Source organism: Elephas maximus, chromosome 5 (assembly GCF_024166365.1).
Source record: "Elephas maximus indicus isolate mEleMax1 chromosome 5, mEleMax1 primary haplotype, whole genome shotgun sequence".
NCBI classification, from domain to species: Eukaryota; Metazoa; Chordata; class Mammalia; order Proboscidea; family Elephantidae; genus Elephas; species Elephas maximus.
Genome location: NC_064823.1, coordinates 81,737,256 through 81,752,008, shown reverse-complemented (window position 1 = coordinate 81,752,008; position 14,753 = coordinate 81,737,256). Strand labels below are relative to the sequence as shown.

General features: G+C 38.2%; 1 protein-coding gene across 2 annotated transcripts in view; it reads right to left on the bottom strand.

The window, feature by feature from the left end:
* The window catches only part of G3BP2 (G3BP stress granule assembly factor 2), a 93,490-nt gene that overhangs the window by 19,269 nt on the left and 59,468 nt on the right, over positions 1 to 14,753 (bottom strand). For both annotated transcript variants that reach the window (XM_049885958.1, XM_049885959.1), the window contains exon 4: positions 177 to 295. In XM_049885958.1, the coding sequence (XP_049741915.1) occupies positions 177 to 295 (119 nt within the window). The remainder of the gene's footprint in view (positions 1 to 176; positions 296 to 14,753) is intronic.

Below are 14,753 nucleotides of genomic sequence, written 5' to 3'. Positions count from 1 at the left end.
GTGGGTTTCAGCCAAAACACTTGAAAAACACTGGTTTAAGCTATCGTATGGTTAAAATATTGGATATGGTTTAGAGACATTTGGAAAGATACTGTCCAGACATAAAACTACAGAAAAGACAAAATACATGTAGTGATATTTAAGAAAAAATACTAAAAAGTCTATTTAAAATTTACCTGTGTAAATATTCTGGAGCTTTATTCAGCAAAGTATAATATTGCCTCACAAACTCCCGCCCTACAAGCAGCGGACTGGGCTTCTCCATAACCATTTCTTTGCTGCACAATGTCAAATGCTGAGGGAGCAAAACACAAAAATAAAGTCATCTTTGCAATTACCGTGAAATAAATCTTGACCACACAAACAGGCATAATTAAATAAATACCGTTTCTTAAAACACGATTCACAAAAACAATGAATTCCCAACAATTACTGGTAGCCTCCAATATTGGCATCTGCCCTTTGTCTCTTATTTCTTGATCACCTCACCCTTCTATTTAGGGAAAAGTAGCACCCTTATTTTCTTTCTTTTTCCCAGGAGACTTTAGTGTTGCCTCAGACTAAAAACACCTTAGCCAAATATTTCCATTTAACAATGCCCCTTTCCTTTGGGCATCATAATCTCCTATCTTCCTAAATTCCAATGGTTTATTTTGGAAAACTAAGCAGAGTGCATGGAGCCCCGGTGGTGCAACGGTTAAGAGCTTGGCTGCTAAGGCAGGTTGAATTCACCAGGTGCTCCTTAGAAACGCAATGGGCCAGTTCTACTCTATCCTATAATGTCGCTATAGGTCGGAATCAACCCAATGGCAACGGGTTTGGTTGTGGTTTTGGTAGGCCGAGTACACAAGTCTCAGGAGCTGGAGGCTGCATGCACCATGGGGAAAGTACTGTGAGTTATATCTTTGTGCCCTCTCCTTCTGGGGATTAACTGCATTGCTTTAAAAGTGATAATAATGATTACCATTAATTATCAGCCATAACCTCAGTACTTCTTACATCTGGTATATGCCCTTCCCAGGTTTTCATTATTTACATATCTACTATATGGCAGGTACTGATTATGGTAAATGACATACCCTGGTGAACAAAAGGAAACCCTGGTGGTGTAGTGGTTAAGTGCTACGGCTGCTAACCAAAAGGTCAGCAGTTCGAATCCGCCAGGCGCTCCTTGGGGCGGTTCTACCCTGTCCTATAGGGTCACTATGAGTCGGAATCGACTTTACAGCAGTGGGTTTGGTTTGGGTTTTGGTAAACAAAACAGTCTCTAGCCCTCAATGAGCTTACAATCTGCCAAGGAATATAAACAAGCAAACAGGAAACTCAACAGAATGAGTTAGGTGCTACGACAGAGGAAGCACCTCCTAAGATGAAACCTGAAAGATAAGTAAAAGTCAAGGAAAAAAATAACAGAAGCACATCTTCTTATCATTTACTCTACTCTGATAGCCTCTAGAAGAGCAAAAATTTTAACAACGTTAAAACATACAAAAATTCGATTACTTGTTTTTCAAACAAAATAAATATAATCAAGCAGGCTTTCCCATTACACTTAAAAATACTAAAAAAAATTCAAGACATCCAAGTGTATATCTATTAGGCAAGCCATCATGCAGTTTTAATTCCTGTTTAGCAATTGCATTTCAACATAGCTTTCTTTTAAACAAAAATTCACAGCCAAAACAAGCCACCATAAACCACAACAATGTGATGTTTTTAATTAATGTAGATACCAACTACAATGGAGTCTACACACAGTACTGTAGCCCTATATAATTCTATTGTTGTCCTTGGCTGTATTTGAGTCAGCTCCCAACTCACCGCAACCCCACACACAATGGGATAGAACCACTGTGACCCACAGGGTTTTCACTGGCTGATTTTTGGAAGTAGATTGCCAGGCTTTTCTTCCTAGTCTGAGGCTGGAAGTGCCGCTGAAACCTCTTCAGAATCATAGCAACATGCAAGCCTCCACTGACAGGCAGGTGGTGCCTGTGGAGGAGGCACACTGGCCGGGAATCAAAATCAGGCCTCCCGTGTGCAAAGCAAAAATTCTACAACTAAACCACCCATGCCCCCATCTATACAATTATAATAACTCCCAATTTAACTTTTGCATTATATTCAGTAAGAGTCCCTGTTTCTCCCTTTGCAACTGTCCTTCTGATACTTTTAAACTCAAGCTACAAAAACCCCAAAAGCTTTTTAAGTTTCTTACATAATGCCCCACTTGCTTTAAAAAGGTTACTTCATAAAGCAGAACCATAGATTGCCATTTCCAGGTGCCACTAGTTCCCAACAAACCTAAAATCTTCCAATAACAAGGATAATAACCCTGATCTATAAAAGACTTTCATTTGCTACGTTTAAGACGACAAAGCTAAGCAACGCAGTATTTTTATTTTGCATGATGGGGAAGGGGAAAGCACAGTGGACTTATCTAGTAAAATTCTGTAAGCCAACTAAAACGTGAAAATTATACTCACATCTTTTACTGTAACAACTGATGTTAAAATAATACTAAGACACGGGAAGATACGAAGTTACCCTCTAAATCAAATAAATTATGTATAAAATAATTTGTTCAAATTCCAAGTGACAGAAACATTAGTGTTTCTGGGTTTGAAGACAATCACTTTTTCTCCTCTCTCCTGCATACTTCTAAATTTTCTATAGCGACTCTGTGCCATTTGACTCTAAATTTTCCATCACTTTCATAAAGTACATCTTCACCAACTATTTTTGTCACTTACGTATCTGTATCAAAGACAAGTCAAAATATAATGAAGAGTCAGGATAACAAAGTTCAAGAGAAGTTTACAGTCAGACACTAAAAAAAAAAGTATGAAGGTGATACCAATTTAGACTGGAGAATAGAGAAAAGACAGTGAAGACAACTAACACTGTTATTACTCAGTAAATTATTAATAATAATTTAATGAAAAGAGTGAAAAGTAAATTTCAAATGATAAATGAGATTAAATATTAAGGCTATGCCAACGTGATAAAAGCCCAAACAAATAACCACAATAGGCTCTGCAGGCTTTTTTTTTTTTTTAAAGATTGAAGGGGGCTCACATAGGGAATGGTAAAATGAGATAAAGATGTTACTCAGAGGTTTGTGTTTCAATTAATTATATTTACAGACCAGTTACTTCTCTACCATAACTGATTTAAAGTGACTCCAAATTTAGAGAGCCAAGATATAACTGACTGATGGAAACCAATCTCATCAACCAGAAACTTAAGGTATCAGAGAAACAAACTTACTAGCAAATTATCTATTACATAATAAGCTAGTTTATGTGTGTACACAAACGAATAACTGCCACCTCGCTCATCTTCTAATCCTCTGCTCCTCTTCCCACTGTCTTCCCTTGATGGTTCAATATTTAAGAATGATGTCAAATTAGACTTTGGGATAGATTACAGATCAATCGCCAAGCAAGGACTTTGGTTAGTTGTAGGAGATAAAGAGAAGCCTGGCGACCTGCTTCCGAAAGATCACAGCCTTGCAAACCCTATGAAGCACACTTCTATTTTGCCTACTTAGGGTCACCATGAGTCAAAACTGACTCTATAACAACTAACAATGTGTTTCCTCTCCATCTGCCCAGGCTAATTCCTGAAGCACAGCTACTCTAGTTCTCACGGAAAATTGCTTTATTCCAATTATCACCATCTTTCCTGCATCTCTAAATAACTTCCATTGAGAGGGCAGTAGAGAATAAGAAATAAGACAGATGCACAACTAAGACAGAAAAGAAAATCACATTGGCTACATGCCCTATAAATTGCTCAGATTTCCTGTTTCTAAATACCTTTAAAAAAAAAGTTAGAAACTTATGAATCCAAGCTATCGTTTCTTCCCCTGACTAAAACCTCAGCTTTTAGGTAAGAAACACTCAGGTCTTTTTTTGTTTTAATTACTTAAGTTAAAAATTAGATCAATAAATCACTAATGTAATGGGGCTGCCCCAAAAGCAAACAATCTCAGGTTACATTAATACAGATGTAATATCTAAAATGAACTGACAGATCTGTTTTACTCTGCACAAATTAAATGCTGGTTGAATACTGAAGACTGAACTAGTGCAGCGAATGGAAATTACAGGAAGGTAGATTTGGGTTCGACATAATGGAAGAATAACCAGTTGTTCAAACAAGGGGCTACCTTATGAGTTACCAGTTACTGGAGGTCACCGATTCCAACTCATAGCGACCCTATAAGACAGAGTAGAACTGTGCCCATAGGGCTTCCAAAGCTGTAAATTGTTACAGAAGGAGACTGCCACATATTTCTCCCATGAAGCAGCTGGTGGGTTCCAACCACCTATTTTTCAGTTAGCAGCCAAGTGCTTAACCACTGCACCACCAAAACAAACCAACCAAACCCGCTGCCACAGAATTGATTTCAACTCACAGTGACCTTGAAATAGGTAGCTCCAAACCTAAAATTGTAGAAGTCTGTTAATACGAACCAGGTCTTTGACTCCTACTCTAATACTCATACCACACTTTCCTTTCTGTGATGATCAAAACCCTATGTATTCACCTAGGCCCAGTTAAAACATCATTCCCCCTGAAAATCTTTCTAGTTCCTCAATAGAATTATCTTTCCTCTGAAACATCAAAGTACTTTGGTTTTTTTTATGGCATTTATTAACCAAAAATCAAACCGGTTGCTGTCAAGTGGATTCTGACTGATAGCAATCCTGCAGAAAGGTGAACTGCCCCGTAGTGTTCAATAAGCACCTGGTGGATTCGAACTGCTGATCTTTTGTTTAGCAGCTGTAGCTCTTAACCACTACACCACCAGGGTTTAATTATTAGCCATATTCTGTCCTAAATTAATTGAGCAACTAATTCTTCCTTTCATCTATTCAAATACTATCATCTGAACTCTCCCGCATACCTGAATGTAATTCTCTGTAAAGTCACAATTCTTCTCGATTATCCAATGACACCTCCTCAGTTCTCCACCCATTAGCATTATCCACTATTCATCACCTCCTCCTAACTCTTCTAGATTCCTACGAGGAGACATTTTTCTTCTCATCAAAATGGAGGAAGTCCTCAAGTTTTGTCTTCCGTTGTTCTTGTTAGTTGCCGCCAGTCCGACTCACGGCAACCCCATGTTTACTCCATAGGGGTTTCAAGGCTGTGACCTTTTAGAAGAAGATAACCAGGCCTGTTTTCCAAGGCACCTCTGAGTGGGCTCTGCCAACCTTTTGGCTAATAGTTGGGCGCTTAACCGTTTGCTCCACTCATAGCTTCAGCTCACACCTCTACCTAACACGTACACAGTAACGCCCCCTTATTCAGGCAGAATACGTTCCAAGACCACCCCCCGCCCCGTGGATGCCTGAAACTACAGATAGTACCGAACCCTATCTATATATACTACATTTCATTCTATACATACATACCTATGATAACATTTAATTTACAAATTAGATACAGTAAGAGATTAACAACAATAAAACAAAATAAGAATATACTGTAAAAAAATTACGTGAATGATGGAGCAGGAGAGCTCTAGATTTCATCATGCTACGTACTCATTTAAAATTTTCCAATCAAGGTTGACGTTAAGTGAAGCCGCAGAAAGTGAAACCATGGATTGGGTGTGGGGGGTGGGTGGTGGCAGGGGATTACTGTATCTAGTCTCTACTATAAACTTGAATTCTACATTTTTAATTTCCTACAGAATACCCACACATAACCTTATAGGTAACCCAATGTACACATTCCTGCACACAGAAGGAAGCTTGTTTCCCTATTTCTGTTAATTGTGTCACTATGTTCACAGTTTGAAAGCTCAGCCATAAGCGACTTTTCCCCTTTAAGCTTTGACATTCAAACTGTGAAGTCCTGACACTCAAATATCCTCTCATTTCCACTTAACTTAATTCATACCTTTACTATTTACTTGTGCTCCTGAAATAACTTCAGTTCTTCCTCAAGTCTTCCAAGCTCCTCTATCACGCACAGTGTACACTGTATACAGTAAAATCCAAACAATAGCATTCAGTTTGGCACATAAGACTGTGCAGTAAGGAACAGCATGAATCCAAGCCCCAAAATGTGGACATGGATTCAGTCCTCAAATTCTTACTTTTCCATCCTTGAGTAAACTAGGCCCTTTACCCCACAAAGGCCCTCTACAGAAATCTAGCCTGACACTCAAGGTCCTAACCAATTTTTCAAATTTATCTCCCACTAACTATAAGGTTGCTATCAGTCAAAATAGATTTGACGGCAACGGGGTTTTTGTTTTGTTTTGTTTTGTTTTGGTATATTTCTCATTCCTGCAACAAATTCTATGCTCTAAAAATAATATACCATTTACCATCATTCCCTGAACCTACAATTTTTATTCTTTAGGTTAGTCTATAATGTTGAGGCAACACAAACTCATTAAACATTTACTGAATGTTATGAACTACACAAGAGAAAAACAACGGTGAACATAATAGGCATGATCAGCTGCTTCAAAAAATTTAAAGTCTAGTGGGACACAGAAGTCCTGAACATAGTTATCTTACTGTGTGATAAATGCTAGTCATACTACAAAGGATGTACCCTCTTTAACTGGAGCAGTAGAAATCTGACCTGTAGGAAATGAAAGAAGTGAATAGTCTAAGCCAAAGTTTAATGAGAAAAGAATATTTAGGGAATGACTGTCTCCCTAAAATCTCACATCACCAAACCCTCTGCCCATCTACTATTCAAAAACCTACTCAGGGTTTTATTTCAATTTTATCTTGCTTTCCTGGCTAGATCCCCCCAGAAATGATTTATCACTTCTTCCCCTTACCATTTTATATTTCTTCTTTGGCTCTTATTAATACACTTAGGGCGCGTGTGCATGTAGAGTAAACCCCTGTATACTAATAGTAAGTATGTAAGTCTAGCAGTGTTACGCTCCTGGGAGGTGCTTAGGAGACGTTTTCCTTGTAGCATCTACCACTAATAGTACATAACAGAACTGAAATCTTTTTTGAGTCAATCTGATACCAAAAGCCTTCTTAAGAAGAGACTCAACCTAGTAAAATAGATTTTTTGATAATAAATAGGGTTGCTACAGGGGGGATATAAATGAATTGACTAAATTGGACAATTTCAAAATGCCCTTAAAGACTATGCCAATCTTCTAACCGCCTGTGCTTATTTACAGGCAAACATACATATGCACAAATGTCTACTTATGCACAGATGTGTACATATTTACTCACAGGAACATGCACTACTGCTGTAATATGAAGTCAGGATTGAGACTTGAAATTAAAGGCTTGAACAAATCAAGTAAAGCAGTTATGGCACAAATAATTTAAAGAACTTTTAGAGGTAACGAAATTCCAAAACTTTAGCACTGCAATAGAACCACACAGATACAGTATAGTGTCAATTTATTTTCCAAGGTAATTTAATTCACTTTGTCTTTTCAACAAAATGATTCTGAACCAGACATTCGCATATTAAAAAAATAAAGTTTAACCTATACTTTGCAACATGTTCAAAAATTAAACTGAAATGGACCACTGTCCAAAACTTACAACCTAAATATACAACTCTAGACTTCAAGAAGAAAACACAGAAAATTGTTGTGACCTTGTGTGGTGGATTAATTACTTTTGTGTGTGGCCTTTATAGCCAAGGTCTTGTAACTCCTACCCAGGTGACTGTGTGATAGGTAACTGTAGCCTACTAAGGGGATTGGTCAGTTTTGCCTTAAGAGAGAGCCAATTCCACAGCAAAGAGGACAGCCCACCACCACCAAAGAAGGAGAGCCACAACAGAAACCGGCAGAAGAGACCTGCAGGAGGTGGCACCGAGGGGTTTCCCGCCCATGGAGCAAGAAAGCTGAGTACCTTTAGCTAGAAGCTGAGGGCAGGTAAAAGTCTATGCCTGACGCTCAAATTTGGGACTTGCCAACCTCCACAGCCTTGTGACCGTTTCCTTCACATGGTCCGTGAGCTCCATGAGACGTTGCAAGAAATTAGGGAACCCAAAGACAGGAGGGAGAGTTCTGTGGCAAGAGGGAGTAGTTGATGTTAGAGATGATGGAGTGGAACAGCAGCTGGGAAAAGTTAGACATTTGGAACATCTTTAACTTCTGCCTCACAGGAGCCAGCTTTGTGCTGGTTTTTGTAAAAGAAATTATTCATTTACCTCGGGTTAAGCAAAGATTTTACTTAACAAAAAGTACAAAAAGTAAAAGAAAAAAAGAGAAATTAAACCTCATCAAAATTTTAAACTTCTGCTTGTTTAAACACATCATTGAGAAAATGAAAAGATAAGCCACAGACTAGAAAAAAATATTTGCAAAACACTATCTGATACAGGATTTGTATCTGGAATACATAAACATCTCTCATAACTCAAAAACAAGAAATCAAATTAAAAATAGGCAAAAGATTTGAATATACACTTCACTGAGAAATAACCAAAAAACCCAACCGTTGCTCATGAGTCAATTTCAACTCATAGTGTCCCTAAAGGACAGAACAGAACTGCCCCATAGGGTTTCCAAGGAGCAGCTGGTGGATTTGAGCTGTCGACCTTTTGATTAGCTGCCTAGCTCTTAACCACTGCATCACCAGGGCTCCTCACCAAGAAATATGGATGGCAAAAAAATACATGAAAAGACGTTCAACATCTTTAGTTATTTGTTGTTGTTAGGTGCCATCAAGTTGATTTCAACTCAGCAACCCCATGTAGCAAAGCAGAACTGCCCCATAGGGTTTTCCAGGCTGTAATCTTTATGGAAGCAGACTGCCAGGTCTTTCTCCCATAGAGAGCTGGGTGGGTTGAAACCACCAACCTTTCAGTTAGCAGTAGAACACTTAACCATTGTACCACCAGGGCTCCTTCTTTAGTCATTAGTGTAATGGAAACTAAAACCACAATGGTATACCACCCCCCACACACATAATACTAATAGCTAACATTAAAAATCTAACCATACCAAGTGCTGTCAAGGATTAGGAAGACTTTTAAAAACAAAACAGTACGGCAATTGCTTATAAATTACACATTGACTTCCCCTATAATCCAAGAAAAACATATCCACAGAAAGACCCGTATGTTGTTTATAACAACTTATTCATAACCCCTAAACTGGAAACAACCCAAATGCTCATGAACCAGGTAAGTGAAAAAACAAATTGTGGCAAACCCACACAATAAAGGACCCAGCAATAAGAAGCGATTACTGATAGATGCAACAACATGGGATGAATTTCAAAAGGATTACTCTAAGTAAAGAAGTTGGACACAAAAGGCAAATACTATACGATGCCATTAATGTGACATTCTGGAAAAGGTGAAAATTACAGGGACGGATCAGATCAGGGGCTGAGGGTAGAAGAAGGAAAATGACCACAAGTGGGCACAGGGGAATTTCTGGGGTGATGGAAATATCTTAACTCTGATTGTGGTGATGGTTTCATGTCTGTCCAAACTCATACAGCTACACACCTGAGGAGAGTGGTTTTTACTGCTCATAAATTGTATGTCAATTTTTTAAATTCAGCAATACAATTACGCCATCAACCATTTGTGGAGAATCTACTACATACCAAACATCTGTAAGGAAATATGGTATCCAATGAAAATATGCAATACTGCAAAAAAAAAAAAAAAAGCCATTTATTTAATAAGAAAGTAATTGATAACATCCAGTATTGTCAAGGGTGTGGGAAAATGGGTTCTTTCATATTAATGCTGGTGAAAGTATAAATTGATACAACCTTTTAGAGATGGGAAACCCTGGTGGCATAGCGGTTAAGTGCTACGGCTGCTAACCAATGGGTCAGCAGTTCAAATCCGCCAAGCGCTCCTTGGAAACCCTGTGGGGCAGTTCTACTCTGTCCTATAGGGTTGCTATGAGTCCAAATTAACTCAACGGCACTGGGTGTTTTTTTTTTTAAGAGATGTAATTTGGCAATTTTTTTTTTTTATTATTTGTAAAACACTTTATTTCTGGTTATACCTAGCCAAGTTCTTTCATCAGAGCATTAAATTTGGCAATTTTAATCAAATGATTTAAAAGCGAATATATATAAACGGTAATTCCACTTCTAAGACACACTACAAAGAATACTTGCGCAATGGCATAAAGATGTGTAGTAGAAGTTCTTTACTGCCACAGGAGAAAAAAATCAGAAAATCTAAACGTCCTTCAAGAGAAAAATATAAACAGTTAAGCGCTCAACTACTAACCAAAAGGCTGATGGTTTGAATCCACCCAGAGGCACCGCAGATGACAGGCCTAGCAATCCACTTCCAAAACGTCACAGCCATAGAAAACTCTATGAAACATAGTTGTATTCTGTAACGCATGGGGTAACCATGAGTCAAAATCAACTCAAGGGCAACTGGTTTGGTTTTATAGATGCTGTTGTTAGATGCCGATGAGTTGGTTCGGACTCATAAGGACCCTACGTACAACAGAACAAAACACTGCCTGGTCCTGCACCATACTCACAATCGTTCCTATTGTTAGAGCCATTGTGTCAGTCCACCTCACTGAGGGTCTTCCTCTTTTTCGCTGACCACCTACTTTACCAAGCATGATGTCCTCCTCCATGGACTGGTCCCTCCTGATAACATGTCTAAAGTATGTGAGATGAAGTCTCATCATCCTCCTTCTAAGGAGCACTCTGGCTGTACTTCTTCCAAGATTTGTTCGCTTTTCTGGCAGTCCACAGTATATTCAATATTCTTCACTGTCTTAGATATCTGCTGCTGCTGTAACAGAAGTATCACAAATGGATGGCTTTAATAAGAAAAACTTATTCTCTCAGTTTTGGAGGCCAGAAGTCCAAATTCAGGGTGCAAACTCCAGGGAATGGCTTTTTCTGTCACTTCTCCCTATGACAAATCTTCCACGGTTGAGGAGCTTCTCAGCACAGGCACCCCGGGTCCAAAGGACGCACTATTCTACTTGCTCTTGTTTCTTGGTGGTATGAGGTCCCCCAGTCTCTTTGCTGGATTTTCTTTTTTATATCTCCAAAGAGATTGACTTAAAACAAAACCTAATCTTATAGCTTGAGTCCTGCCTCATTAACATAACTGCCTCTAATTCTGCCTCATTAACATCGCAGAGGTAGAATTTACAACACATAGGAAAATCACATCAAATGACAAAATAGTGGACAATCACAGAATACTGGGAATCATGGCCTAGACGTGCTGACACACATTTTTCAGGGACACAATTCAATCCATGACATTTGCAATACTGTATTTCAAAGGCATCAATTCTTCGGTTTTCCTTATTCATTGTCCAGCTTTCACATGCATATGAAGCAACTGAAAACACCACGGCTTGGGTAAGGCACGCCTTAGTCTTCAAGGTGATGTCTTTGCTATTCAACACTTCAAAGAAATCTTTTGCAGCAGATTTGCCCAATACAATACGTCGTTTGATTTCTTGACTGCTGCTTCCATGGCTGTTGATTGTGGATCCAAGTAAAATGAAATCCTTGACAACTTCAAACTTTTCTCCATTTATCATGACGTTGCCAATTGGTCCAGCTGTGAGGACTCTTCTCTTTACGTTGAGGTGTAATCCATGCTGAAGGCTGTAGTCTTTGATCTTCATCAGTGCTGCCCGTCTTCTTCATTCTCGGAAAGCACGGTTGTGTCACCTGCATATCACAGGCTGTCAGTGAGTCTTCCTTCACTTCTGATGTTGTATTCTTCCTTACATAGCCCAGCTTCTCAGATTATTTGCTCAGCATACAGACAAAAATAAGTATGGTGAAAGGACAGATAAAATATACTATGCACTCATTATCAAACCAAAAACCAAACCCAGTGCCGTCGAGTCGATTCCGACTCATAGGGACCCTACAGGACAGGATAGAACTGCCCCACAGAGTTTCCAAGGAGTGCCTGGCGGATTCAAACTGCCGACCCTTTGGTTAGCAGCCTTAGCACTTAACCACTATGCCACCAGGGTTTCCATGCACTCATTAAAGATAGAAAAAAAATAGGGAAGAGTTATAAACGTAGACAAGAAAAAAATGTCCATGAAGGTAAAGTAAAAACCACAAATCTTAGAACGTGTTGCAAACCCATCTTTTTTGGAGAGAAGGGTTATAAACAAGAATATAAAAACAACCAAAAAAAAAAAAAACAAGTATATAAATGAGTCTTTATCTATGAGAATTATAAATCTCAGGGGAAAAAAAGGAAGGCTACATACCAAACTCTCAGCACTACCACTGTGGAGAGGAAGATGCTGCTATATTGTCTGAATGTTACAAACAGCCTATAATAATAACTTTGTAATTTTTAAAATCATATTTTTCCATTTTCTTTCAGCTTTCTGATTTATCTTTATATCACCCACATAATCATCTAACGGATACACGTTGTTGTTTTTAGTTGCCCACGAGTTGATCCATACTCGTGGTGACGCCATGTGTGCAGAATAGAGCTGCACTTAACAGGGTTTTCAAGGCTGTGATCTCTCAGAAGCAGATAGTTAGGACTGTCTTCTGAGGTGCCTCTGGGTGGATTCTAACAGCCGGTCTTTCGGCTACTAGTCAAGAGCTTAACTATTTGCCCCACCCAGGGACTCAAGATACACGTTACTGGTTGGAAAATACAGCTCTAGGATAAAGACCAATGGAGTGTGAAAATTCATTCAGCACTATTAGTAAAACTAAAAAGTAATCCCTGACACTATGCCTACTTCAGTAACAATTTTTTTGACAAAGTATTATGCAATGGTTAAACTCTGAGTGTGTTTAAATATTACCAACTAATTGAAAATAGAATTGAGGAGACTAAAATGGGGGAACAGACTAGTAAAGAAATCATACTGGAATTAAAAAATAAGTAGCTATGTAAAGAAAGAATAATAAAGAAAAACTAACTGCCTAGATCCTAAGGTACACTCCCCCTTCGCTTTATGTTTCTGAAAGTGAGAAGCTTAAAAAAATTGATACGCTTACTTAATATGCTACTATTTTTTTCTACCTAATATTAAGTTTATGGTTTTAAAAACAAAAATTTAGTAAATGGTGAAATATCAGTTTGATGGTTCACAGGCAGCCATTAAAATATTGCCAAAGACTACAGCACCATTGAAAAATGCTTATACAACACTGAAAAACACAATTAAAATTCTGGAACTAAAGTATGATTTAAATACTGTAAAGTAATATATGCACTTGGACAAGAAATCAACGGAATTAATTCTTTAAGTCTACTAGAGATAACAAAATTATCAGAGCAGATTATAACAGAAAAGACAAGGTACTCTAAGCAAAATCATTACATATTCCATTAGTTCTCTCGAATTGCTGGGATCTCTGAAATGACATCTCTTAACCTTCTAATTAAAAGGACTTCTCTATTACCCATGGTAATAGTGATAAGATGGATAGGTCTACAGATAAACAGAAAATCTAGCTTTAACCAGTAACTCCAAACACCGAGTCAAAACCACTATCCACCAAAACAAACCCACTGTCCTTGAGAGGAAACCACTACCACTACAAATAATATAAGCACCACAATGCACAATCAAAAATTCACTCATTGCAAATTGTTGTTATCGTGTACCATGGAGTCAATTCTGACTCACAATGACCCTGTATGACAGAGTAGAACTGCCCCACAGGGTTTCCTAGGCTGTAATCTTCATGGAAGCAGATCCCTAGGTCTTTTCTCTTGCAGACCTTCCAGTTAGCAGTTGAGCACTTAATCACTGCACCACCAGTGCTCCTTCACTGCAGATTACTAATATGAAATTTCATGCCACTCTTTGGTAGCTATTTCAATGGTTGCAAAAACGGCCCAAATGAAGACTGCTAAGCCAAAAAATACGTTTCACCTTATTAAAAAAATAAAAGTCAAGAAACCAAAAGAAAATGGTATCAAAAAAAAAAAAAAAAAAAAAACCCTAGAAAAACAAATTTTCAGCATGGGAAAATTCTATCACAGTATCTTGCTTCTTATAAAAAGAATAAGCTCCCTAGTAACAGGACAAAGTTCTCCTGGCCAGAAACTGAACTACAAAGGCTATGTGTCTCCGTATCTTTACTAAGTATTTGGATATTTAATCTCTTTCCCCTCTAAAGCCCCTCACCGATGGCAGGGATTATATTAGCCCGGCCCAGGTCCTTCCTCCTTGAGCAACGGATTATGTCTAGAGAGGCACTGTGTTCTTAAACTCCAACCCCCACCCTGAATATTAAAACTGGAACTTTCTGAAATTCAAGATGGTCTCTGGTTAGCTGCCACAGCACTTAACCACTACACCACCAGGGTTTCTGTAAGCACCGTGCCCGTAGAAATAAAGGACAAAAAGTAATTATGGATTAAGCCTCCTCTTTTCTCAGGACCAAAGGTAAGAACACAAATTTCAAAGTTCAGAAACTATTAACAAGGCCACTGAACAATCTGTGTGGAAACTGTCAAATGGAAACCTAACCTGCTGTGTAAACTTTCACCAAAACTCAATAAAATATTATTAAAAAAATAAAATACATCCCAAGGATAAAACATACTATTAAATGCTATTAATGAAAAAAAAAATGCTATTACTACTTCATAATTAGCTTTCGCTATGTATGTATATATAAAATCATGCCTGTGCAATAATCATGATTCACTCTGAGCAGTTCAAACTCAATAGCGATTCTTAAATTTTGTGCTTTAAAGATTAATACATGTTGCATACATGAATGTGATATGAAACAGCAAAAAAAGTGGCCAAGGATTAAAAAAAC